Genomic DNA, 28,000 nt, shown 5'->3' on the forward strand with positions numbered 1-28,000 from the left:
GTCAAATGAACACCATGTCAAAAATGTTCTTGAACGTTTGTAAACTAAAAAAATGCAGCTGACATTTGCATTGCGTTTTATTTAATATAGCCAAAATTGATTCTCTTTGCAGTTACGCTACTTTTCGTGCATGGCACCAAGACAGTAGGTTTTAAAACTCAAGTACCTAACACCAAGCGAGACAAATTGCATCATATACTACCATGCTGCTTGTAGAGCTAAATTTGTTTCCTGTAAATAAAGTGAATGTAAACGATAAACATTATTAATAAAAACTAATAGGATTAAAATAAATTACTTTTCCTGCACGGAAAGCAAAAAGAGCTATAAACGATAAAGTCTTCATTCAAATTCAATCAGCTGACCGTTTAAAATAGTTTTAATAGTTATAATAAAAGTAAAATAGAATAGTTCACATAAGTCTTCACAAAAAAAGACTTAAACCACTGCTTAAATATATCTGTGAGAAACCCTAAACTTGCTCCACCACGAGACAGGAGTCTGCTTGTCTGTTATACTGCAGTTGGCTTCTTTAAAAATAAATGAAGAGGTAAAAACACTGCAGCATTTGTTTTCACAGAATTCATCTTCGGCACGTGTGTAATACAACAGGAGATCATTGGAAATCATTTTACATGTATTGCACATGTGTAAAAAACAAATAAATAAAATAACAACAATTTTAACCTCACAGATTTGAGCATGTACTTTATATAAATGTTTCCCAACTGATATTTTAACAAAAACAATCATGCAATCAAACTGTTATGAAAATGCAGATATTATGAATTTCATTCAGCCAAATCTTATACACAAACCAGAACTATGAAGAGAAGAAAAAAACTGTTTAATCCACACGAGCCGAAGCCTGATTAGAGATCATTAAAAAAACATTAAAAATATTTTCTTTTAAACGCGACACCGCAAACACACACACACACACACACACACACACACACACACACACACACACACACACACACACACATCTATACACACACACACACACACACACACACACACACACATCTATACACACACACACACACACACACACACACACACACATCTATACACACACACACACACACACACACACACACAAGCTTGTATGCATTTTTATCACATTGGCGCTAAAATATTTACCTGAAGGCATGAAGGAACTTTGTTTAACTTTGCAGTTTTTCAGTCCTCCTGCTCTGTGATCTACAAAACCGAATGGCTTCTAAAGGTTTAGCTTAGCAGTGTAAACGATTTGAGTTTAAACCAGAGATAAAGTTATAGGTTATACTAATTACCGTTATTCTAGCTATGTACAGCTAACCTTAATTTACTAGCGTGATATTTAAAATAAATAAACCATACAGGATTTTTATATATTTTTAAAGCCTACTTTATATTTTCTATTGACAAAAAAAAAAGAAGTATCGTGGAGAAATAGAAGATTTTTTTAATTGCTTTAATTAAGCAGTAATTTTTGTTGTTATAATTTTCAACACAGTTTTAATAAATTAAATGTTCGCAATTAACTTTACTGATGCACTCTACATGTAGATATTTGAAAGAATCCAGGGGCAAACGTTACTTATTTTTTTATACCTGACTTTCAACGAAGCATTAAATGAAATATCGCTTTTAGTTTTTTGGGAAAATGTTGTGCTTCACATCCGAGATCAATTCTATTTATTTGTAAAAAGCTGGCAATATAAACACAAATTTAATCTCTAAATATAGTGATGTGGATAAAATCTTCATTACTTTTTTAGCTGTTGCTGTTCTGAAAACGCAAAACAAAACAAAAAAAGACTGAAATGCAAGTTGTTTAAAGAGACCGAGTGTTTAAAATGATTAAAGTCTTTAGCATGATTAAGATATTTAGCAGTTCGAGACACGGGGCACGAGCTCAGGACTAAACTCCGAGAGTTTTAATGTTAATTTAGCAGTTTATTGTCCTGTGGATTTTGTTGCTTTAACTGTAAGTCGCGCGTTTCATGCGTTTCAAGTTCATGCTGCGCATTTTATTTATTTTGTGTTTTATGATTTTACTACATCCTGCTCTGGCTATGACTTGTTTAATCAACGACTCCATGCCCGGATACAGTGCACTGTTGTAAAGTAATACTTTGCTTAGCATTTTAGTTTTAATGAACCATGTTGCAAAAATGTGACTAAAATAATATCAAAGCGACAACATAAAATAGTGGTTGAGGAAAATGACGAACCCTGGTGGCTTTTGCTAGAACCCTGACTAGGGCGGTGGGGGGTGGTTCGGGGGATTTCGATTACAGTTCGTATTAGTAACTTTCGTCATATTAAATAAATCCGGTTTGATAAAACTGTTTGATTATTGTTGCCATAATGAGTCACTATAGTGCGTGTAAAAAATAAGACCGAACAAACCGACTGTCCAAATAGTTCCACAGTGTGGATTCTTTTTCTCCTCACGTGTTCAATGTCAACCAATGGCTGTAAAGAAGACGAGAGAGGAATATTTACCTGTATTGACTGTACCACTAAACACAAACATACATTGCACTACATATTAATCCAAATCCATGCTTAGGAGGCTGAGAACGTCGTCATGGCAGCGAACTATTTTGTAAATTCACTGATAAACAAAGAACCTCAAAGTGTGTTCAAGACCAGCGCGCAATTCACAGACATGTGTACATCGCCATTTTTATCAGCAGACTCTTCACCCATTTCTTCGTGCAGTTTGGAATCCAAAAATGCCGTCTTCACGTCGCTGTGGGATCCTTTATGTTTACAAAACCCCGTCTTTTTTACTAAATATCTGGGCACTGGAGCAGACTTGAGGTTTTTACAACCGTGGATTGAATCTGCAGTGAGCAGCAGAAATGAGTTTAAATCTGATGACTTCTCAGAAAATTCGGGTTATTTCTATAAACCATCGACCCCCACAAAGACTCAGCAGATCAACTCTTCTCCACTCAACCCCGGGAAGACTAAAGCAGACAAACCTGGAGTAGATCCCAGTAAGTTTCCCACTTTACAATTAATTTGCAAATACTGAAAGTGGATTTATTTACTGCAAAACACACACACACACACACACACACACACACACACACACACACACACACACATTTGATGCGTTTTAAGGCTAATTATATATGAGACATATGGGCCATGTTCACTTAGGTGTTAGAAAGTTATATGTAGAAATGACATTATTAGATCGAATTAAAACTGTTTTTACTGGTTAGATGTTGCAACACTGAATAAAATAATAATAATGCAGGGTGAGTTTGATAATAAAAATATTTACAAACTTTAAGACAGGATGAATTAAAACTTGGCTCGAATAAATGAAATAAATTAGATACATTTTTGGATGCAATTATTTTGGTCGAAATCATTTAGAATGCACTCAACATTCAATCCAGTTTACAAAGTGTATAAAATATAAATACTATGTAGTAAACTAAATATGAAACATTAATGTGTCCATAACTGTGTAACTTTACAATCAAATCAGATATATATTAGTTTAGTAAGGAAAGGATAGATAGATAGATAGATAGATAGATAGATAGATAGATAGATAGATAGATAGATAGATAGATAGATAGATAGATAGATAGATAGATAGACATCATGCAGAAGATTCTAATGCACTGAGGTTAATCTGACACTTTGAAAGGCGATACATGGGGATTGAGTTGTCAGCTATGTGCAGTTCATATTTATATATTAAAGTGTTTCCACACAGGATTTAACTTTAATAAACACGAGCTATGAGGAGGTTATAAAATCCATAGTGGAGGAGAGTAGAAAAAATACATCAGACACTTCTTGCGAAATGTTAAAGAAAATTCAATCAAAATCATCTCCACACACACACACACACACACACACACACACACACCGTATCAGTACAATTTATATTTTTATTGTTCTTTCATAACAATTAAAAGTCTTAACAGGCGGATTTAAAAGCCTATTAAGAACATTCTTGTTTTTATGAGATATATATATATATATAAATTATACATTTTTTTGTCGTCTATTGCGGTTTAAACACAAATTGACTTGCTAATGAAAGGATTTAGAGTAAAAGTAGTTTTTTAAATAATCAGCCTATTTTTGATTGTGTAAATAATTAAAGAATACATTTAAAATTGATCTTAACTCATGGACATCAGACAAAGGCAGAAAGGGAGTGAGTTTAAAAACAGCAGGATAATAATGATTTATTTGTTATGAATTATTTCTCCAGATAACCCCGTGGTCAGTTGGATAAGTGCAAAGTCGACAAGAAAGAAGCGTTGTCCTTACACTAAATATCAGATTTTAGAGCTGGAAAAGGAATTCTTGTTCAGCATGTACCTGACCCGGGACCGTCGCTATGAGATGGCACGCGACCTCGTTCTCACGGAGCGACAAGTCAAAATTTGGTTTCAAAATCGGCGAATGAAAATGAAGAAAATGAACACAGACATGTTTCAATGCAACTAGTGACTAATGAAAACATTTTTTAACCAAGACTTTAATTAAACCGAATAATATCATATTAAATAACCCTTTATTGTAATAAATATTATGCTTCCAAAAATTATAACATTCTATTAACTTTATAATGCGAAAAATTTAACATTTTACTTCCCCATTTTGTTTTTCTTTTTAATTGTACAGATACAATGTGTTATTAAAGAACCATCTGTGTTAAAGTTAAATCATTCTTATATCTTTGCAATGTTGTATTAAATCTGTTCTTCCGCTGAGGACGAAAACAAGTGGAGTAAAGTGTCGAAACTCTGCAGCTTTTTTTACACTGAAAACAGCATCAACATCTATCTATCTATCCATCTATCCATCTATCCATCCATCTATCTATCTATCTATCTATCTATCTATCTATCTATCTATCTATCTATCTATCTATCTATCTATCTATCTATCTATCTATCTATCTATCTATCTCTGCATTCTTTCCGTCGACGTGTGCCCTTTGCCCGGAGAAAAAAAGCAAGAAGAAATATTTTTATTTTGGTCAGTAATGGCAGGATGTAAAGAGATGTTAAAGCTGTATCTTGTCAGAACCTTCCGTTCGGAGCAATGCAACTTTACGACCCTGATTCGGAAGCGCTGTTTGTCTCGGGGGGTCAAACAAAACAAAACGGAACTGGCTAGACGTCTGGCCTAAATTACTTTATTGTTTTTATTGGAGGCGACACGGAGGATGGTTACAATGGGGTTATTGCACTTGTTTTTAGTCCACGAAAATCTCGTCCATACTGTTTTCCTTTATCACACTCCTGAAGAAGGGGGTCCAAATGTCTAAATCTGTGCCTTTTCCCAGGGTGAGTGCGATTCTACAACATATACACGCTCAAGGTTTAATTATTTATCAATCTTTTTGTTGTATATATTAAAATAGCTTAAAATACAATTTCTCTCAGTGCAGTTAATGGTAACTTTCTTGAAATTTCGAGTCGTTACGGATCTGTTTTTGTAAGTTACTGACGAATATCGCTTAATTAATGTTCAGTGCTTTAAAAATGTATAAATAAGTTCATCTGAAAACGTGAGGCACGTAAGAAACCTTAAAAATTACTTATACTGGGACGAGCCGCTAGAAAATAAGCAAACTGCGTGTGTGTGTGTGTGTGTGTGTGTGTGTGTGTGTGTGTGTGTGTGTGTGTGTGTGTGTGTAGATAGATAGATAGATAGAGAGAGAGAGAGAGAGAGAGTAATAAATATATTCTACTAAAGCAAAACATCAAGAGAAATCAACAAATATGAAAACATTATTGATGAATAATTCGTTGTAATTATTTGAACAATAAAAAAATAAAAGTAGGAATTAAAGAATAATCAATGTAATCAATACATTTACAGTGTGTGACTGTGTGTACGTGTTAATACCAGGCACGCGACATACTTTTGTTCGGTGTAACACTGATTTTAAAATGTTGTTTATATCAAATAAAGTATTAAAATAAACACACGTCTATATAATAAGATAAATAGGAGGCTACTGAGACTGCGCAAGCAGTAAATAGAATGACCAATAGATGTCGCTGTTTATCCATGTTTTAACAATTCGATGCCACAAAGGTCGAGTAGTGAATATGAAGCGAGCTGAAGATCCAATATTTTGAAACACGAAAATATAGAAATGGTTTCGGTTTTTATAAAGTGCACAACTATTTTATTTAGGTAAAACAAAAACATGAAAACTACATGTATTCTGTATTTTATTATATTCTGTCTATCCTTTTAGACCTCACAATAATTTAAAGTCTTTAAAATGTAAGTTATCTTTATCCGTATGTATTTCGCAAATTTCTTAAAAAACAAAACAAAAAAAACCCTACAAAGTAATGACGTTCTAGAGGTTTTTTTTTATTTATTCCCTTAACCTTTACCTGTCATAAGAGTTTTGAGCATTGGGAAGGTTCTCAGGCTCCATGTTCTGTGGTTTGTCTTTTTTATTAGACGAGAGTTTTTTACATTTAGGAATTTTAAATATATCCTAAAATAGATATTGTAATATATATTCGTGTTAAAAAAGAGTCTGGGTCAGAACAGTGCATCAGAACAACGTAAATGAATGAACACAACAGGAAATCAAGATTATTGCTTGCAATAAAAACGTATTTCTGTTTGTCAGTAATGAAATGAGAATGTAAAGATCACTATGTTGCTCTGTTGTTGATGAACGCTGAAGAAAATGTATAAATCTGTAAAGAGAAGAACATCGCGAAATATTCAACAAAAAAAAAACATATGAACACATGAAATATTTTGCTATTAACTGCGGGCTTATTACAAGAATAGTCCGTGAGAACGTTTCATTCTTCTTAGGTTTGTGTATGAGCTGTCCACGACTCCACAAATCTCATCCACTCGTTCTTCTTCCGTCTCGCCAGCACGAGCTCGGGAAGATCAGTCACACTGACACCAGGACGTGTAAGAAAGATATCGCAAGATTATCGATATGGAGAACACACACATGCACAGACCCCTGTGACGAATATTCAACTATTTAGTTACATATCAGCACATGATTATGTTCTTCTATTGTTCTTGGTACAAACACAAGCATCTATTATAAAGATTTGACAGTCGCAGCATGATCATTTGCAAGGAAAGAAAATAATAATAAGTCACACAAACTAGATACATTTCTCCTGTTAGAATAACAGAATAAGTGATGTGGAATATTAACTAACAATACATGGCTGTTTTTAATATTTATTGCAATAAATAATCAGTTAATTCTACAATGCTTTTACTATTAGATAGATAGATAGATAGATAGATAGATAGATAGATAGATAGATAGATAGATAGATAGATAGATAGATAGATAGATAGATAGATAGATAGATGGACAGATAGATAGATAGATAGATAGATAGATAGATAGATAGATAGATAGATAGATAGATAGATAGATAGATAGACAGATAGATAGATAGATAGATAGATAGATAGATAGATAGATAGATAGATAGATAGATAGATAGATAGATAGATTTAAAACATTAAATATAAAACATATGCATACATATCTAAAGTGTAGTTTAAAGTGTAATTACTACATTAAATATAATTTATATTTACTGATTTACAAACTAAGAAATCGGCCTTTGCACAATTTGTCATTTTCACCAGTTAAATATGACAATGGTCCATTCCACCTTTCAAACGAAATAGGAATCATAATATAAGTAAAAACAATAAAAAAATAAAACTTCTTTTACCTGCACAAATGGGTTTTACTTCACTAGTGAACTTCAGGAAGTTTTCCTTCCACGCTGAAGTGGCATTTGTTTGAGATGTTTTTCCATTCTTCAGATCTTTGAACTTTTATGCCAGTGAATGAAACGCCCTGAAAAGGTTGTAAAAGCCTGTAAACTTTATTGGTGGACAATAAACTAATTAACGTCTATAAAGGGAAAAAACGATATCTTTTTTAGCTCCAGTTTGAGTCCCTACATTTCAACAAGCTAATAAGCGCTGAGATTATCATCATCTGACTATTCTCATAACGCTACTACAGAGAATGTCTAAAATTATTATATTATTTATACAGGTTACTGAAAAAAAACCCATAATATCAGGAATTGAAATATATATAATAACTATTATTGTATTTTTTATTATGTAATAAGTGATTATTTATTAATTACCTTTTCGTTGTCCCATTTGTCCCATTAAGGTAATAGTTCTGTTTCTTTGGTTTTAAATTAATATATTATATAACTCAGAGTTTGACTATAGACATGCCCCGAATTGTTACATTTCATTGTATACTTAGGGGAACTCATCCGTCTTCAAAAATAGAAATTGAACCTGGTCTTAAAAATTAGTAAAATAAAAAAAAATTAAACACGACAAAATTTTTTTTTCCAAACATTCAATTAAGTAAAAAAAAAGTTAAAAACACAGAGGGTTTAATAATAAATAAAATCTTATAAAAATCGAGAATTTAGAGCTTTATTAGAAAAATCTTCATCAGTACCGAATATTTCAATCAACTTATCAGCTAGATAAATTAGATTCCTTTTTTATTCAGTAATGTAACTGAGGTCATTTCTGATATATTCTGACATTTATTTCTGTTTTTTAGAAACGGATCATCCAAATACTACTCCTATATTAGCAATATATTAGTTCTTGTACGAGCTTTTCATGGTAAACAGAGCTGGATGTGCAGTGTGTGTACTGAGCTGAGGATTTGAGAGTTAAGTGTGGAGAAGAGTTGAGAAGGTAATGAGCTGAGTGAAGCGCTGAACATGTAGAGATCTGCGTATATGAGCTGCGAGCTCAGGGAACAGCTCAGGGTTGGAAGGGGGAGAAACACATTCCTGGATGTTTGGTGGTAAATTTACAGCTAAAGTAATAAAAACTTTACGACTGAACTAAGCAAGGGATTGGGTAGGGCTTGTCACGTGACCTACTCTCCGTGAACATGAACTTTATGCTGTTGGCGTTTGGTTTGGTGACTCAGATTCACTCTCAATCTCTAAAAGAGGAGCATGCAGTGGTTATTGGAGCTTAATTTTAATCAATCAAGGGGAACAATTATAAATTGGGCTAGTTTAGGTTTTCCCTCATTTCATCCTCAGATTTAGCCTGAAGAGCTAGCCTCGTTTACTGATCAAGGTTTGTGGTACACAGAATTTCCAGCACTGGCTCTTATTAAATCAGAGTCGATGAAAGACGGAATATCTGGATAAAATGACTTCATTTGGATCGATGTTGAGCTCGTGAGTGTTGGTGAGTCACCATTCGGATTTTTTATGCTTTACTGAATGCAACGCTTTTCAATACGGACTCACACAGTGTGTATGTTTGTCATCTATATATTAATTTATTTTATTTTAACAAGCAATTGTATATGTAAATAATGTAAATAAAGTAAAAAGAAAAAAGAAAGAAGCTTTACATTTATGCGGAATTTACGTAATTAAATATCAAATACTAAACGTGCACCCAGAGCTTTTCCATGTGTTTGGTTTTGATAATGCAGCTTTTTATAATACTATATATTTAATATATATTATATATACACAGTAGTAAAACACGATCGACACAAGCGTGATGAAATAATAACAAGTGTACTGAATAATTGTGTTGTTGTTGTTGTTGTTGTTGTTGTTGTTGTTGTTGTTGTTGTTGTTGTTTTCACAAGGAACTATGCATTATGAAATTCGACATATGACATTTGAAGCGATTCGCTTTACTTCTTGAAGCTATTTCCTGTACCACATAAAAACAAACAAAAATACTGGACAAACTGGGATCACATATTTTTGTTGCCACATCTTTTGGTGTCAGATCTTTATTTTTAAATATATAAAAATATAAACAGATAAATCTTCAACACTGACCACAAACACAAGGCTTGAGTTGATGTTTGCTCTCTAGAGGAATCAGAAAAGCGTCTTTGTGTGAGATTCATTAAGATGTTTCTCATTTTAGAACCATTTTACACGTAAAATAATAATCTACAGACACTGAACAACTCACGAATCTTAAAGAAATGCTCTTCTCCGGTCTCCGATAGTGTCAAAAGAATGATGTTTATAGTTGAGAAAATGATCACTTTAATATTCCGATGATTCACCGACAACATTTAAAAACTAATTTTATTTCATTCATTGTTTTTAATTCATAAATTTGACCTGGTTGGAGTTAATCGAATATCGGTGTATTTTGTCAACAGACCCCAGACACTGGAAGCATCGCCCATGTTAGTAAAAGAAAATAATGCTGCCATCTAGTGTTTTGTAGTATATCGTTGCTCTGACGCCGATCCTTGATGCACAGTTTATTTACATTTTAAATGTTATAACGTGCAGAATTTGCTATGTAGACTTAATAGAATAAACTAGATTCTAATAAATCAAGTTTAACTAGAACTGGTTACATCTAAATAAATGTAGAGTAAACTAATCATATTGGCAGCTTTAGAGATTTTTACATGACACTAAAAGGTATACAGAGAGATCACTATTGCCTGGAAAAATAATAATAATACACTTATTTTTTAACAAATAAATATATACACTGAAAGGCAGCTAAGAACTTTAAACTTTACAAAAAAAGTGACATTTTATATTTTATATGTGAAATTTTAGGTATGCATTAAGGTGTATATATATATTAAAAAAATATTGAATATATATAACATTAACAAATGTAATATTGAAGTTAAAATGGCTAAAATGTGTTAATATGATTATAATAATTGAAAAGGTATTTTGTCATGGCATCTTTAGTAGGCCCTTTAAAAATGAAGCAGACTTCCGGTTATGTAGATCTTACACTGTAGAGCTTTTGTTCGTGGTCAATGATCAACCAGTTTTAAAAATCCATAGAAAACAAAGTAATAATAGCCCGGATGTGTGGTCAGCAGTGTGTGCTCTCTGTGAGAAGGCGGAATTTGTGTTGCACACATTTCAGTCTACGGCCCCAAAAGGTCGGAAGTCTCCTTCTGTTGTTCTTTCCAACATCACCCACACTTCATAATGGCGTTCAGGCTAAATGTAAAGCAGACACGCACACACACACACACACACACACACACACACACACACACACACAGTTACAGTTCCGCCAGTTATACCACGATATAAATTAAAACATTTAAGGTTTTAATGTATTTAATCAGACAACATAATTAATAACAATCAAATAATCTTATAAAAGTGTGTATCCTGTGTCAGAAATTATTCAGGAACATTGCCAAATTATTTACCTCAATCTGTTTATAAGTGACTTTCCGATCAGTGCATATTCGGTTCTATGTTAAAATAACCTTTGCTCAGTTGTGCTGTTTGTGTTATTGGTTCCAGTGCAGGGTGTCATAAAGCACTTCAACAAGCCGAAAATCAGGCCGCTTTCTATCAGTCTGCCTTCATGTTAGATATTCAGCCGCCTCGTGTAGCGTCTCGCGAAATAATAGACATCTTTATTTACATGTACCTTCAAAGATCATTCCTTTTCCATTTATTAATCCAAATAGCAACATCTTTAATATTTTACAAGCATGATTATTATTATTATTATTATTATTATTATTATTATTATTATTATTATTATTATTATACTTAATTTAAAATGTATTCTGGAAAACCTGTACTTCAGAAATTCTGTTAAAAGAGAAACAGAGATTTACGGGTTTGAACAAAAAGCGAAGCAGTAAAACACTTAACTGAGCAGCTGTGCGGTTATTTCTCTCTCAATCTCTTTCTCTCTCTCTCTCTCTCTCTCTCTCTCTCTCTCTTTCTATCACTCTCACTCTCTCTTTCTCTCTCTCTCTATCACTCTCACTCTCTTTCTCTCTCACTCTCTCTCTCTTTCTCTCTCTCACTCTCACTCTCTCTTTCTCTCTCACTCTCTCTTTCTCTCTCACTCTCTCTCTCTTTCTCCCTCTCTCTAAAGTGTTTACTTATATATAAAAATATAAAATATATATATATATATATATATATATATATATATATATATATATATATATATATATATATATAAAAATTCTGCATCATTTATTTTATGCACTGCTAATATCTCGTATTTTAGTAGAAATTTTCGCGTTTGTTAATTTTGCTAATTATGCACGGCGCCAATTTCTTAGTTTTAATAGATGTATAAATGGTAATAAATGTATAAATGGTAATAATTGTATAAATGGTAATAATTGTATAAATGGTAATAATTGTATAAATGGTAAATGTGATCTGCTCACAGTCTTTTTCTTTTCTTTTTCTTTTAAATGTCTTCGTTTGTCATATGAATGAAGTGTCGCTGTAAAATGATACTTCGGGTTTCTCTTACAATTAACTCGCAAGTTAACCAGGTTTCTTTATGTACATTTTACACTACATTTAAAAACTTGGATTTGTGTTTTATTATGATAAATAATATTTTTCAATGTTTAAATCCAACATCTAATAGATACATGCTCGAGCTGGTAGTAAGTTCAATAAAAGTAATTTATCTTGGTTTTGAAACTTGCCTTTAGATACTCGGATTTGCTCGCTGTGGTTCATATGGCTTCAATTATGGAAATGAACTTCTAAAGGTCTCCAAAGTTACAGATCAGAGGGACATTTCACGTTTCTAGTTGACAAAGTGGAGTGTTGTTACATAAATAAATTCTGCAGTGTGAATCTGCGCCACTTTTGCTTTAGTATATTTATATTCATTGTTTACAAAACGGACAGACATGCAAGCAAACATTTATGCAGAAAAAAGATTTGCCTTGCAATGCATTCAGTTCCAAACCCTAGTTTAGAGTTAGTGCTGGTCTAGTCTAGGGTTACCATGATCATGCTTATTGATAAACAGCACATTGTTGCTTGAATTGTTCTTGCTGGTTGTTTTGCAGTCAGTGTGTTTTCTCCTGTCTGTGCTGTGGAACAGATGTGCTGGTTTAAGCTGTTTTTTAATCCCCAGTTAGGTTATTTGTCTTTTTCCCCTCAAACTGTCGTTTTTAGTTGGAAATGAAAATCTTTCAAGACTGCATTAAGAAGAGAAATGTATTGATTGCTCAAGTTAGTGTACTTTAATTCACTAATTTGTGGCGTACAGCGTTTCAAATCAATCAATTTGTGCAAGAAGCACTGACCGCACAACATGAGCGGGATTTATTCAAACTCTGATCATTTTTCATTTCTCAAATAGAACTAAAAACAAATTGCGCTGCCTTTTATATACATTAGAAATTGTACAGAATTAAAAATGTTTATAATGAATGTGATTATTATCCTTTCCATGAGCACGGCTGAGTCTTTGCGCTGCTTGTAAAGACGCTTTTGTTGAAAGTTGACATTTGTCTGGTTTTATGACTTTCAGCTCAGGCGTTAAGCAGTAAAACTGCCATAAACCTCCTTCTGCCTCTCTATAAATTTCCCTTCTGCACAAAAGGAGTCAACACACACGAAAGTATGCACAAAACACACCAAGTATGCGCGGTACTTTTACCAATTATACAGTACAATACGAACACGAAAGTGTGTTAGAGACTGGAGACTTTCGCTCTTTTGTTCACCATGAGATCAACCCCGATTCATTTAGTTCAGCCGCACGAGCTGATTAAATACCACTCTAGAGACACGGAATCAATAAAGATTAAACACATTATATAATTACATTATACTAAGAGCGAGATAGATAGATAGATAGATAGATAGATAGATAGATAGATAGATAGATAGATAGATAGATAGATAGATAGATAGATAGAATCGCACTTTATTAAAATGCTCGGATTAAAGCAAGGTAAACCTCAATAAAAAAAAATACAAAAACAATTACATTGATAGTATAATTGTAAAGTTAATAATAATAATAATAATAATAATAATGTTTTATGCACTTGCACGTACACATTTCTGTATGAAAATAAAAACAATTTCATGAATTTTTTATTACTTTATTATAAAATACATTGTCATAGTTGTATTATTTTATTTAACCAATGTATTGTTACATTTTTCATGCGTAAAAAACTTCTCGCTCTCGCGCGTCCACTGCGTTATGAACTGATCACAGTATTTATGACTTTATTAACTATTGTCCGCCCGTTTCTCGTTTTTGCAGTAACAGATGAGGCTCAACATTTGTGTACATTAATATTGCTGTACATTATTAAATGATGTTATCGGTGTGATAAATGAAAGATGAACAAGATGATTAGTCAAAATAATGACGCTACATTAAAGAGAATCAACATTTTATTGAGAACTGAAAGAGTTTGATGTCATTTTTTGTAACGGAGGAGGAGATTAAGAAATATTGTGGAAATGTATACGATCAGGCCAAGAGAAAAAACCCTTATGTGTGTGTGTGTGTGTGTGTGTGTGTGTGTGTGTAAAAGAGAGAGAGAGAGAGAGAGAGAGAGAGGCTGAATAAAAAAAATCTATTTTCAAAAACTGTGTAATCTAATGTTAAGGTAGAAAATCTTGGCTTCTCTTTTCTTTCTCTCTCTCTCTCTCTCTCTCTCTCTCACTCCATAATCAAGTCATTCATTGGATGAAATGTGGTCAGCTGACCCAGTCATCTCTGTCTATCTTAGAAAGGATGCTTTGAAAACACACGTTGAGCTGCGCGCGTGCAGTCTTTTATTGGTGTCCCGAAATAAATTAGACATCATACAGCACTGGAATTACAGAATAAAATAATTAAACAAAGAAATCTAGGATAGAATAGGATAGAAAGAAAGAAAGCGTGAATGAAGGAAGGGTAAGACGGAGGGAGGGAGTAAAATAGGGAAAGAGAGAGAACGAGAGAGAGATCATAGAAAGTAGGAGAGGGAGGGAAAGAGAAGAAGAGAGGTTTGGAGTGAGAGAGTGAGTGAGTGAGAGAGTGGACGGTATGAATTCCTATTTCACAAACTCGTCCCTCTCGTGCCACTTAACCGGAGCTCACGAGGTTTTGCCCAACGTGGCCCTGTCCAACTCGAGCGCCTACGACCCCGTGGTCCGCCATTTCCCCTCGTCCTATGGCGCGGCGAACCGGATGTACCGCGCGCCCTTCTACCCGCCGCAGGAAGACGTGATGTTCGGCGCGAGCCGTGCACCCTACGACTACGGATCGAATGCGTTTTACTCGGACAAAGACGCGATTTCCGGTTGCAGACAAAGCTTCGCGCAGGACTTCACCACCTCGCCGTCTTTAGAGCAATGCAGAAGCGCGTGCCAGGATCCAAAAAGCAGCAGCATACAGATTTATCCCTGGATGCAAAGAATGAACTCGCACAGTGGTGAGTTCACGAGATTTATTTATTCGTGTATTATTTAAAGACACGCAACTTGAGCTTCTCTGACCATAACGCTTTTTTTTTACTACCGCAACTACAAATCTGCGTTTTTATTGTTTTATTACCCCATAAAGGTTTGGACAGAGCTTTCGCTCAGGCAGTAAATGTCCAACCAGTCAATAAGAGAAATCCCATTTGGTCAAAAGAATAAGCAACAATAAGATTCAAAACAAAACTCTAAAAGAGTGGACTTGTGTGGCTCTGTTTGTGGACAAGCTGCTAATTAGAGAAATAAATTTGATAATGATTTTGCTCAAAACAAACAGTCAAATGTCTGAATAATGCTCTCGTCGTTCGTAAATTGAAAGTTAATTGAATATTAGAACCAAGAAAAAAATTACAGCGTTGTTACAGTTACAGAATCAATAGATTTGAGTGAAACTCAGAAATGCTGGTCTTCATTGTACCACTAACAAGTTGTTCTTAATGCAAGGACTTTTTAACAAACCTGAACAGAAATGTCTACATCCTTCTTTCTCCCTGACTTTTACCACATTTCTTTTCCTCAGGTGTTGGTTATGGCTCTGACAGGCGCAGAGGTCGTCAGATTTATTCTCGATACCAAACACTGGAGCTGGAGAAAGAGTTTCACTACAACCGATATTTAACTCGGAGAAGAAGAATCGAGATCGCAAACACGCTGTGTCTGACCGAGCGACAAATTAAAATCTGGTTTCAGAACCGCAGGATGAAATGGAAGAAAGAGAACAATCTGAGCTCCACTCTGAGCGAACAGGAAACACGGAAAGAGGATACAGAAGAATCCACTAATGACACTAAGGAGTAGATTTTGTTGTTTTTGCATCAGGCACGTTGTACATACATGAAACTACCTAAAACATGTGCCAATATTATGTGTGATATATCATGCATATATAAATATAGAACATTATGGTTAAAAACTACCCATCAATTCAACTACCTTAAACAACTATTCAACTACCTGTTGAATTTTGCCTCACAAAATGTTATGCGCTACAAGTGTGGCTTTTTCCACGTATATCTCTGCTTTATTATCCATCATGTAGAAAAATGGGTTATTAGAAAACTACCTGTTGACATTACCGTCGACTTTTGTTACTGGTTAAAATCTGATGAAAAGCTGAAAAATTGTTATATTTAACGATTATGTATACATTTGCATATATGGAAAACGTGTTTATATGAAATAACATTGCCTTAGTTGTTGTTGAGCGCCACAAGACAAAAAATGGACTATAATTTTTGTGTCTCGTTCATGCAACCAAGCAAATATTCGGTTATATAAAACTACCTGCTGAACAGGTATCATTTATAAATAAACATCAACATGTATCCTTCAACTTGTGTCACTTGTTGTATGTTATTTACGATCGCACAAGCATGATCAGATTCAGAAACTCATGAAAGACACATCAGTCACTACAATTCCTGAAATGATTTTTAGAAAGTCAAACCTTAAGGTCGTCTTGATTATGTACATTTTCCATATATTATGTTTCATTTCAGAGTCCATACTTTCTGTTGACATGTTAACATGACCCGCAGCCAAACGCGTCTACAAATAAGATTAAAGTCAATATTTACAATAAATAAATAAAACATTTATATTATATACAAATAGTATTTTAAGCAAGTATCATCCTAATTACTCGGGCTTTACCTTCATGAAGTGCATTTTGAAAACAAAATCTCACGACTTTAGATGTTTACTAGACAAACTAATCGCGCGGAGTACAAAATATGCAAATATGCATGTTTAAAAGTAATCAGTGCTGAGATTTGCGTTTTAATACAAACTGGAAGGGATCTTTAAAATGTGGACCAGCAGAGACTTTTAAATTGCAAAGAAATAAGTAAAAAAAAGAAACCTTGAAAACTATAAGAAAAGGCAACTAACTCTCTGTTCCTTTCACTCATATCGCAGGGAATACTCAGTGCACCAGTCACAAACTAATGTTTAGTGGAATTAGTATTATTTTCTTTAAGCCCTAAAGCTTTCAGAAAAGGGGAAATAATAAAAAAAAACTTTAATGAAAGCAAATAAGGATAAGGATGCAATGATCTCGCCATTCAAATAGATCCATAATCCTGATTAGGATGTAGACAAGAATAAAAACGCTGCTGCATTAAAATAAATAAAAAATCAAAAATAAACTCAATGATTTTATGATTTAATAAATAGAAAACTAAAATGTAAATATTTAAAAGCATAACTTAAAGTAATGAGTCGAATTCAAAACGGAGTCACTTAATAAGAATAATAAAAAGGGGAAGGGGGCAAATTTGGAGATTCTTTATATTTCCATCTACTAAAATCTAGTATTATGGCAAACTACATGATGAATATATACATTTCTACATTTTCGGTGTTATTTGTTAAACTGTAACAGAAACTTATCAAAATGCACGGAAAGCAGGTCAGAACCACATTTCTCAGATCGTAACATTCTTTACAGGTTGAGAAAGTAAAATTTAAAGCTCGGGTTTAAAGATACCTAATTTTAGTTTAGTGTTTAATAATTCAATATATTTAAAAACCCAAACTTATAAAATTGCATTAAAAGCAATATATCAATAATCACACATTAGCCTGGTAGTGAATAAACCATACAACTGAAATTGTAAACTATTACTAAAGTTATATTTGTTCCTGCAGTGGAATTACTTCAAAATGCAAAAATCTCCAAAACTAAGTGAGAAACAGAACGAAAATATTGAGGGCACGTGTTCCGGATAAAAATAATAATTTACAACAATGGCAGTCCATACCCTGTGCGGATTATTATTAAATACATGTTAAATAAAAAACATTCCGAAAAAATATTATTATTATTATTATTATTATTATTATTATTATTATTATTATTATTATTAATGTTTAATGTTTTGATATCTAAATCTAAACAGCTAAGCATCGCTGTTTAAATGTTGAAAGACTTCATGACGTCTGTCTGAGTTCTTTATTTCTGTGCGGTTGGTCTACAAGAAAATCAAAAGAAAAGTTTCCACGTTACAAGGAAATGAATTTACCGAATGAAATCTCTTGTCCTATACAGTCTTAATCACCAGGTGACGCTATTGGCTCTTGTTTGCCATGTCACTGTTGCGCAACTTGTGTTTTTACAGCTCCATTTCTAAAGCCCTGACACGATCTAACTAAATGTATGACTGGAGGAAACGAGCACGTGATCCACTTGAAGCGTTCTATATTTGGCCAATAGAAAATGAAGACTGTGAAAAAAAAACTTTCTGCTATAAATTCTAGATTAAATCCTATAGAATTCATGCGAGACACAAATCATACACATTTACACCAAGAAAAAAAAACCAGCCCAAAAGCTTTGCGAGATGACATCTTACGTTTCCGATTGAAGAAATCGGGTCACGCGGCGTCCGCTTTCGCAAAACCCCAGAACCGCGCCCACGAAGTCCACGCGAGCGATCGAGCAAGCGAGCAACGCGCGCCCCCTGCCCCGTTACAGCCACCGCCGCCGTAGCCGCGTGCGGGAGATGAGCTCCGGTCCACCTGCTGACCACGAACACCACCAACACCACGACGACTATGACCGCGCCTCGGAACCGCCGTATGATCGGCAAAGCGCACACGCCGACACCGGGAGTCACGACGACGCGTTCGAGGTCGAACAGAAAGCAAAAGTCGGCCCGGAAAAGAAAGTGAAAGCTGCACAGCTCTCGTGCACTCGACCGCAAATCTACCCGTGGATGACCAAACTGCACGCGACCCACGGTAACAACAAGAAAAAAGTTTTCTCCTGTTCTCACTTTCGCTCCTTCGTGCGTTTTTCTCTCGGTTTCCTCCCCCTGGTTCTTTCATTGTTATTTTTCCCCGAGTTTTATAGACCTCATTCGGAAATAATAAAACCGACGGTCGTAAATTTTTATGACAAAAGGCTTCAATTGCTCGTAAAACTGTCCGCTCGCGACCAAGAGACCATCCGCGACCAAATTTATGGTGGTCTAATTGGATAAGGGAAACAACAAACCTCCAAACCGAGTTAGGACTCGGAATCAATTTAATAAATAGAATAAATAAATAAAAATAGATTAATTTCACTCTAATGTGTTAGAAAAAAAGCTTCGAGTTACGAATAAAGGATTGTGTTTCAGTGTGTTTAGAGCTTTGTTTGGAATGTGTGCAGTGATGAATAATACAGTGTTTGTCTGTAAGCGACTCATTTAACGAGATGAATATAAAATATCATGGTGTTATTACAGCTAGAGGGGCTAATATGTTTTTAACACACGTGTCCAAAACTTTCAGTATTTGTTTTGTTTTTTTTAGTTTCCATACAACGTTGTTTTTATTTCTCTTGATAAAAAGCTTTTCAGTAAAATATCGACAGTGATCTATCCTGAGTAACCAGAATACAGTGTTGTGTTCATTGAGCTGATTAATGTGCTAAAAGCTGCTTGTGTAAATTCATCGCCTTGTTCAAATAAATAAATTACAATCTGAATTTAACTATTTAGGTTTGTGTGTGAATTCAACCAACTATTACACTAAATATATTCTAGACTTAGAATAAAAAAATAAAGCAGCACCAGTGCAGTGGTGCAACACGTCTAAATCTTGCATGTGGCCCATTTGACATTCCCCAATATTAAAATTAGACTTCTGTGTGTTTATTGTGTTTAAACTTCAGAATCGGATGGGAAACGAGCGAGGACGAGTTATACCCGATACCAAACACTGGAGCTGGAGAAAGAATTTCACTACAACCGTTATTTATCCAGACGAAGGAGAATCGAGATCGCACACACTCTGTGTCTGAATGAGAGGCAGATCAAAATCTGGTTTCAGAACCGCAGAATGAAATGGAAGAAAGACACAAAGACATAAAATTATACTTCAATTTCAACCTAAAACAGATTCAGAACATACATTTTATCTTTATAATGATAAACGCTCAGAGAAGAAAATCCCACCTGTACACCTTCATGTTGCAGGGATGGTGCAGATGCTTTTTATGTAGAAACATGGATATCTAGGAGATCGAATTGGGATTTATGTTTATAAAAACCATATAAAACAATATATAGGTGCCACTTCAGAGACAAGCAAATGCACAGGCCAGTACACAATTCTTCTAAGTGTGTATGCATTTTATTTACTCTCGAGTTTTGCGTTATGAACACGCAGATCGCCATGTTTAACTTTTACTGAACTTTGGAGATGAACCTAAAGTGCACGTGCACCTCTCCTTCCAATTAGTTCATAATAGGAAACGTTTACGTTACAAGCCTTGTGGTAATGTTACGCTGACCAACATGGCCACCTTGTGATGAATCCTCCATCAAACTAATAAATAAATAAAGCTGAGATGGTCTGGAGAGCGTGATGATGTCCACAATCTGGACGATAACAAACAGAAGCCTACTGATGATAATAACGCATTAGTGTCATTTTTACAGCAAGAATGAGTCACTTGTGCTGGAGCACTTAGATATAAGCCTAATACTGAGATATATATTAATATATACGTACAAAGATGTATTTTTGTCTAATTTATGAAATTATAACGCTTCATAACTTCTACTATGAGACATGTCTGTGAGTCACCATGTCACCGAGGTCAGTGCACATTACATCCATTTAAATTTGCTTAAAAATCTCTGCTTACTTTATCCATCTTCTTTATTCTTTAAGATTTACAGTGTTTTTTGTACGTCACTAATAGAGCAGATGGTGTTTACTGGAAATATGAGGAAATAGAGTTGTGCAAATAATGCATTCAACAACATACATGCCAATCCTGTACTAAATAAAATATTTCAAAATGCCACTTTGTGTGTGTGTGTGTGTGTGTGTGTGTGTGTGTGTGTGTGTGTGTGTGTAATTCGATGCTCAGCTGCTAAAGAGACACTGAGTAATTTCCGTTCGTGTCACTTGTCCAAATAACATCCGCAAAGTGCCAGGTTTATTTCCAGGGTGTCTGCTAAAAGAATTTCAACAATGTTGTTCTTTTATGAACAATTTATAAAACCGGATTATTTTGGGTTTAAGACTAAGGTGCACACGATTTCGTTACACCCTCTGAAATTAATCTCTGAAAAGATAAAAACAATTTTAAAGCGGTTTGAAAGGCTAATGTGAGACTTTTCCTCGCGCTGTCTTTCGGTTCTTCTGTAATTATTTACAGTACAGACAGATGCCTGTAAAACGTTTTATGGCTCTGACACCTAATAAAACTTTATGGCTCTAAAACGACGACAGTTGTATCCTGTCTATTGAAACAGATGGGAAATGAGAACATGCTTTAATCTGACTGGTTGCATTCCTGACTCTGATGTTCATTCCAGAACTGAATAATGTTGTAATCGTTTTATGAATAAGAATTCAAAATAATGTAAATAATAACTGCTAAATGTACGACAATTTTAATGTTACTGGAAATTAATTATTACAAATAAAATGGGCAATGAATTTAAATATGTAATACAATCTTACTTTGTCAAGGTAAATGAAACATTTATAGATGAACCTCAGCCACAGTGATTTACTATAAAAATGTTCTTTACTTTTCTCAAATGTGAAGATAAATAAATTATAAAAAAAAAAAAACAGAGGGCATTACAAGTACACACACACACACACACACACACACACACTCAGCACATTAACACATTATTTTAAGTCATGACCTATAAATTATGCAGGTTACTCACCACTGCAAGATTATTACTGATACAATGTAAACATTCAGCACTTGGCCAGGGCTGTTTTTATCCACTTTTTGAAACTTTTGCAGCCTGAATGAAGCCCATAGGGAGTGTGTGTGTGTGTGTGTGTGTGTGTGTGTGTGTGTGTGTGTGTGTGTGTGTGAGTGGCCAGCGTGCAGCACGTGACGCCATTAGAGTAAGTTTTATGGTTTATAGGCAGAAGTGACAAAAAAGCCCTCGAGTTAAGCCAATGCAAGTGGACAGAAGACCACAGAGGGTCCCTTGGATGATTTTTTTTTACTTCAAAATGGTGCTGTAAGTTAATAACCGAACTCATAATGAAATAGTCACAGCCCCTCCAACACCCTTGGGGGATTAATTAATACACTAATTTAATATTTTCTTCAGAAGATGTTCATTTAATGTTTCCTGAGCAAATGCTTGTGGTGTTCCCCGAGCTAATGTGTTTCAATTAGGTTCTTTAAATGCTCTATTTAATCTTGTTATGCTTCCAGTTTCCTTGTTTCTGTTTTCTGTTGATGATTTTTACAGCATCAGGAGAGTTAGAACCACTTTGTCGATCATAAAGTCAATGCAAATGGACAAGATGTTAATGTTGATTAACAAAAGAGAGATTATATTCTTTGTCTAAGGTTCGTTCGCTCCATCTGTCTCTTTCTTTTATTATAAATTCTAAGTTGTAACTATAGTGAAATGTGCACTTGACACTGTTTTGTCTGCAAATATGTTTATTCACAACAGTTGAAAATCTTTGCATCAAGACACTTAATGCACAAAAAACTGAGAAATAAAATATTTGGATTCTGTGAAAACTGGCATGTGTGAAACAGATTTGTAAAGTATTTACTGTATTTTTAGGTAGATCTTGAGAGCTTTATCTTGCAGATTATGTACTTTGTGTTAGATTTACCTGCTCTTGCATTGTTCTTGAATTTAAAATGGATTTTCCGTTTTATTGCGAATCATAATCATTATGATGAAGTGCATTTAATTTAACAAGGAAGGCACGAGGCCTTAATGCAGAAACAAAACTCTCTCTCTCTCTCTCTCTCTCTCTCTCTCTCTCTCTCTCTCTCTGTGTCTGAGCAAAAATATATTACATAACACATTTTGTATATTTATTACTATTCCATTGTTACTAGTACTACTGCAATAATTACAATATTAATAAATGTCATAAAATTATAATAAGTATTAGAATTCCATTTATTTGTATATTTGCTTGTTTGTTTTGTTTAAGCAGCTCGTCACTCAGAGTATCAATTTCATTAAAATATCCACAGACAAATAAGCAAATGTATTAATTTCTTTCTTTCCGGGGGACAGTGAAGGAGATTTTTGGAGATTTAGATTACTACAGTTTAGCTGAAAATGTGAGCTCTTCATCTATAAAACATGAAATTAAAATTAACTCTTTAACCCAGACAAACATCTTTCAGAAAGCATCAGGGTCTTGACGCATATTAAGTCCACATTGAGTCGTGAGGATGAAGGGAGGACAAATGGCGTTTTGTATCGGGACAAATTTCATTGACGGTTTCTCATCAATAACTCCGTGGCAGTGAACTATTGAAACAGATCTGATGGCGGGGTGAAACGTCGGTCACCCTGTCTAATATTAAAATATGTGCCCAGCAAGAGAGAGGAGAAGGGGGGCGTGAGGAGGTAAAATAGGGGGATGGGGTTGGCATTGAAGATTTATGGTGACATATATTAAAAAACAGATGCATCTGATCTGAGTTTTCGCCATAACGAGCAGTTTTGGTGTGTAAATATACATTTTACATTCTGATCTAGACATTGGTCGTGTGCAGCGATTAAATTATAAAAAAATCTATAAATATTTAGAAACAATAATACATGTACTATTATTAATATTATTATTATTATTATTATTATTATTATTATTATTATTATTAAGTTGATTGTTCAGATTGATGGTCAGAGAAAAGGGTGAGAGAATGATTGTCAAAATATTGCTTTTTTCTTCTTCTAAAGATTTTACCCTGTGAGAACATTCTGCTTTTTGTTTTTATAAACATATGTTTTTCTTTAATCTTTGCAGAGGCTAATGTTGGTGTAGTGTAAATGCAACATAGCGTTAATTATCGTCTGTAATAATGCGAGGTTTGAACAAGGATGTCAAGTGTGCGTGTGTGTGTGTGTGTGTGTGTGTGTGTGTGTGTGCTGATAACAGATTGTTTTGCGCTCTCGGTTGCTGCTGTTTGTTTGTAAGTCGTCTATATGAACCCTGTAGAACCGAATTTGTGTGACTTTCGGACAACCGCAAATTCGCATCTACGGGACTACATGGGCGATTTCTTATCCCAGGGTCTCTCTCTCTCTCTCTCTCTGTCTCTCTCTCTCTCTCTCTCTGTCTCTCTCTCTCTCTCTCTCTCTCTCTCTCTCTCTCTCTCTCTCTCTCTGTGTGTGTGTGTGTGTGTGTGTGTGTGTGTGTGTGTGTGTGTGTGTTTGGCCTAATGATGTGAGATTTAATGAAGAATAGAACGTATATATATATATATTGAACATGGTTAAAGATTGCTGTTGGGGTTTATTTGTGTTGTAAATATTAATAGCGATATGTTTACTGACTAAAACATATTTTGTATTTACAATAAGGAAAAACACATAGTATAACAATTCACTTTTATTATTATTACAATTATTATTATTACTATTATTATTATTTTTATTATTATTATTATTATTATTGTTTTTTATTATTATAATTATTATTATCTAACCATTTAAAGTAGCATAAAAACACTGTTTGCAGGATAAATTCTAATCAAAATACAACACAATATGTATATGTGTAATGTTTAGTTTACACAATGATAAATTGATTATGTGACAGGAGCAGGACAGGAACGTTTTTTTTGCAGAGCAGATCTGAGATCTAAAAGCCTCCTTTTAAAATGCAACCAGGAACATTTCCAATAAAATTCTGCCTGCGGCATAAAATCCCAGAGATGCTCCTACAAATAAACTGGCACAGTGATTTATCATTTTTCTTTGCATAATATTTCATTAGGATTGGATTTTGCCAAGAAAAGCTTGGCTTCCACATCCGGGTATTTTGACCCTAGCGCGTGCTATTGGCCTGAGCCGAGTCTCGTGATCAAAGAAACTTTGCAGGCTCCGCTTTAGTGCTGTGAGGGGTGGGCTTTTACAGAGCAGTAAAACGACACAAAGAAGGAAAATTTATTTCTTCCCCCTCCCTAAATTAATGATCATGAGCTCGTATTTGATGAACTCGAACTACATCGATCCTAAATTTCCTCCGTGCGAAGAATATTCACAAAATGACTACATCAGTGCTGAATGTTACAGACGCGCTCGCGACGCCGACTACCAGCAGGAGTTATTATATCCTCAAAGTGTCACCTACCAGGAGGGCAAATATGAGTGTGAAAGCATTCCTGAGCACGGGGGGAATTTACACGGGGCAAAAACATACACACCTCCGACTGCTGCCCCTGCCACCCAGACCACTGCCCCTGAAGTGCCCTCCGACAGCAAAGCGCCTGTGGTGTATCCCTGGATGAGAAAACTCCACTCCGGTGCAGGTAAGAAACTGCGCAAAACCAGAACCATGTGTAGATGATTTGATTTTTTTTTTTGCACTGTTTTGATCATTGTTTAGATCACATCCTGTTTTCATTCCCGCTCTTTTTTTTTTTACTGCATGTTAGTGTTTTCCTGTCCTAACACATTTATTCTTATCTTCTAGCTGTAAATGAGCTGATCAGCTGAACTCAGATCAGGAAAACGCTTAAATGTCCAGTACTGGGGAGAAATCAAGAAGCACATACGCAACAACTCTCATTCTTCTCGTTCCTCATCTCCCTCTGTTTATGTTCCCTTCCCTGTTTTACTTTCCCTTTATGTTTGCCATTAAAGCCCACCAGTCACGCGGGCTATGTGATGTTTGACGGTATTAAGAGAGAAATCCTTTGAAGCGACACACACACCAGGCGGATTTACTACCGAGCGCCGGCTATTACACCCGCCATAAATTTTACAGCAGCGCCAATAGAGCGGACAGCTTTGTGTGTGTGTGTGTGTGTGTGTGTGTGTGTGTGTGTGTGTGTGTGTGTGTGTGTGTGTCGGCGGAGGGAAAGTATTTGAAGAGATCCTACAAAAAATCCAGTGATTAATAATTCAGACCATTCATTATTTGTGTATCTTAAATAGACCAGGACTAGAGTTCATCTTGTGTTAATGAAAATAAAACGGTTTCAGATTGAATTTACATGATTAGAGAAATAAATGTAGTTATGAATGAAGGTTATAACAATTATTGTGGACTATCACGAGCTTTTCTGCTTTACAGTATTAATCATGAGATGTCTGTTCTGCGCAGTGGAGATGAACTGATCTGAGATTCGGGTGGAAAGAGACCCTGCTAAAGGAGTATATGGTCGTCACTTTAATCACATGAGCTCTGTGGTGGAGTCTGTAGTGTTTTACACTGGTGTTTTTAACTTGAAGAAAATGCCAGTGTTGATGTCCTGGTGTTGGAAGCGGCTCGTCAATAAAAAGGGGTTCAGTCACAAACTCATCCAAGGAGAATGAAGTGCATTTTCTTTGTTTGGAAAGACTGAAGTTCACAGCAGCTTTTACTTCAAACTAAAATCTTTCCAGGGTTCCAAAAACTCGTCCAGTTGGACATCAGTTTAATTGAAAATAATCATAGACTCAACAGAGAGCAGTCAAAATAATAATTCAGGCGAGTGTGTGTGTGTGTGTGTGTGTGTGTGTGTGTGTGTGTGTGTGTGTGAGACTCATTTTCTGTACTAAACATAAAAAATAATACATTTCTATATTATAAACATTTACTAAACACTTTAATCGATACTACTACTACTACTACAATAATAATAATAATAATAATAATAATAATAATAATAATAACAACAACAACAATAAGAAGAATTGTATACAAAATAATACATGAATTTAGAGTCATAATCAGCTTAATGCTTAATTTGCACTGATTGAAAATCTCCAGGTTTAAAGGGTTTTGTGTGTCTACTGTTGACTGTGTCTCAAAAATACGGTTATTTTTTTACATCTGCGTTCCGTCTCGGCTTTCACACACACACACACACACACACACACACACAGCACAATGATCAAAGATCATGTTTATCATCGACATGCATCACATTATGAATAATAATAACTATCGTTGTTGTGGATATTCGATTAGTTTAAATGTATTTCTCTTTTTCAGCAAACTTTGGTTCTGAGCCGAAGCGTTCCCGCACTGCTTACACTCGGCAGCAGATCCTCGAGCTCGAGAAGGAGTTTCACTACAGCAGATACTTAACCAGAAGGAGAAGAATCGAGATCGCCAACACGCTGTGTCTGAACGAGAGGCAGATCAAAATCTGGTTTCAGAACCGCAGAATGAAATGGAAGAAGGATCACAGGTTACCCAACACCAAGGTCCGACCTTCATCCTCCTCTTCTTCCTCCTCTTCTTCAAATGATGCAGCGCGAGACCAGGACTTCACAAAAATTTAGACTCGAAAGACATTTCATGGACACCAGAGCGCGACTAAAAACAATTTCATACTTTCTTCTTTTAATTAGAAAACAAATGTTAATTTATTTCAGTGTATTTATTTGTTTTTAAAACAAAATTCATTAATATTGCTGACTCTTAAGTATTTATTTCGTATTGTCTTTATATTAATATTTAAACAGGACAGATTCTATCCAATATCCAACATTTGCACAGTGTTGCTTATTTATATCATTAGATTCTTTATTTTTTTTTTACCGTTTTCTTGAATGTAATTAATATAAAGATGTATAGCCTGTTGTAATATGAGGAAACTTACAACAACAACAAAAATAGACATTTTTCTTTTAGGTTTTGTGCCGCGGACTGTTTCATTTTATTTAAACGCGTAGAAAAATCATGTGAAATGCACTTGCTGTTATTTGGTGCTATACGTGATTGTGGTCAATAAAGGTTGCTATTGCATCTAATATGACTGA

The 28,000-nt window shown here is 34.7% G+C and overlaps 4 protein-coding genes and 1 long non-coding RNA gene across 5 annotated transcripts in view; all 5 read left to right on the top strand.

Moving 5' to 3' along the window:
• Positions 1 to 2,355: 2,355 nt before the first annotated feature.
• On the top strand, positions 2,356 to 4,697 carry LOC124402088 (homeobox protein Hox-C9a-like). Its single transcript, XM_046874755.1, has 2 exons — positions 2,356 to 2,996; positions 4,241 to 4,697. Exons 1-2 carry the CDS (start codon positions 2,582 to 2,584, stop codon positions 4,477 to 4,479), a joined length of 654 nt encoding a protein of 217 aa, XP_046730711.1. The 5' UTR covers positions 2,356 to 2,581; the 3' UTR covers positions 4,480 to 4,697.
• Positions 4,698 to 7,487: 2,790 nt separating this feature from the next.
• The window catches only part of LOC124402091, a 29,779-nt gene continuing 9,266 nt past the window's right edge, over positions 7,488 to 28,000 (top strand). The window contains exon 1 of the long non-coding RNA XR_006928654.1: positions 7,488 to 9,252. This is a non-coding gene — a long non-coding RNA (uncharacterized LOC124402091). The remainder of the gene's footprint in view (positions 9,253 to 28,000) is intronic.
• LOC124402087 (homeobox protein Hox-C6-like) lies at positions 11,997 to 17,426 on the top strand. The gene is made up of 2 exons (XM_046874754.1): positions 11,997 to 15,244; positions 15,811 to 17,426. The coding sequence occupies exons 1-2, from the start codon at positions 14,857 to 14,859 to the stop codon at positions 16,086 to 16,088; spliced, it is 666 nt and encodes a 221-aa protein (XP_046730710.1). The 5' UTR covers positions 11,997 to 14,856; the 3' UTR covers positions 16,089 to 17,426.
• On the top strand, positions 18,196 to 21,087 carry LOC124402090 (homeobox protein Hox-C5-like). The gene is made up of 2 exons (XM_046874757.1): positions 18,196 to 19,031; positions 19,948 to 21,087. Exons 1-2 carry the CDS (start codon positions 18,794 to 18,796, stop codon positions 20,142 to 20,144), a joined length of 435 nt encoding a protein of 144 aa, XP_046730713.1. The 5' UTR covers positions 18,196 to 18,793; the 3' UTR covers positions 20,145 to 21,087.
• Positions 24,552 to 27,991, top strand: LOC124402089 (homeobox protein Hox-C4-like). Its single transcript, XM_046874756.1, has 2 exons — positions 24,552 to 25,557; positions 27,228 to 27,991. Exons 1-2 carry the CDS (start codon positions 25,218 to 25,220, stop codon positions 27,518 to 27,520), a joined length of 633 nt encoding a protein of 210 aa, XP_046730712.1. The 5' UTR covers positions 24,552 to 25,217; the 3' UTR covers positions 27,521 to 27,991.

Source organism: Silurus meridionalis, chromosome 19 (genome assembly GCF_014805685.1).
Source record: "Silurus meridionalis isolate SWU-2019-XX chromosome 19, ASM1480568v1, whole genome shotgun sequence".
Classification (NCBI taxonomy): Eukaryota; Metazoa; Chordata; class Actinopteri; order Siluriformes; family Siluridae; genus Silurus; species Silurus meridionalis.

Bases quoted from the DNA above. Each gene is read 5' to 3' on its own strand.
- LOC124402088 (XM_046874755.1), top strand. From the start codon at position 2,582: ATGGCAGCGAACTATTTTGTAAATTCACTGATAAACAAAGAACCTCAA. The intron at 2,997-4,240 runs GTAAGTTTCCCA...TTATTTCTCCAG, and splicing joins CAAACCTGGAGTAGATCCCA to ATAACCCCGTGGTCAGTTGG.
- LOC124402087 (XM_046874754.1), top strand. From the start codon at position 14,857: ATGAATTCCTATTTCACAAACTCGTCCCTCTCGTGCCACTTAACCGGA. The intron at 15,245-15,810 runs GTGAGTTCACGA...TCTTTTCCTCAG, and splicing joins AAGAATGAACTCGCACAGTG to GTGTTGGTTATGGCTCTGAC.
- LOC124402090 (XM_046874757.1), top strand. From the start codon at position 18,794: ATGAGCTCCGGTCCACCTGCTGACCACGAACACCACCAACACCACGAC. The intron at 19,032-19,947 runs GTAACAACAAGA...TTTAAACTTCAG, and splicing joins CAAACTGCACGCGACCCACG to AATCGGATGGGAAACGAGCG.
- LOC124402089 (XM_046874756.1), top strand. From the start codon at position 25,218: ATGATCATGAGCTCGTATTTGATGAACTCGAACTACATCGATCCTAAA. The intron at 25,558-27,227 runs GTAAGAAACTGC...TCTCTTTTTCAG, and splicing joins AAAACTCCACTCCGGTGCAG to CAAACTTTGGTTCTGAGCCG.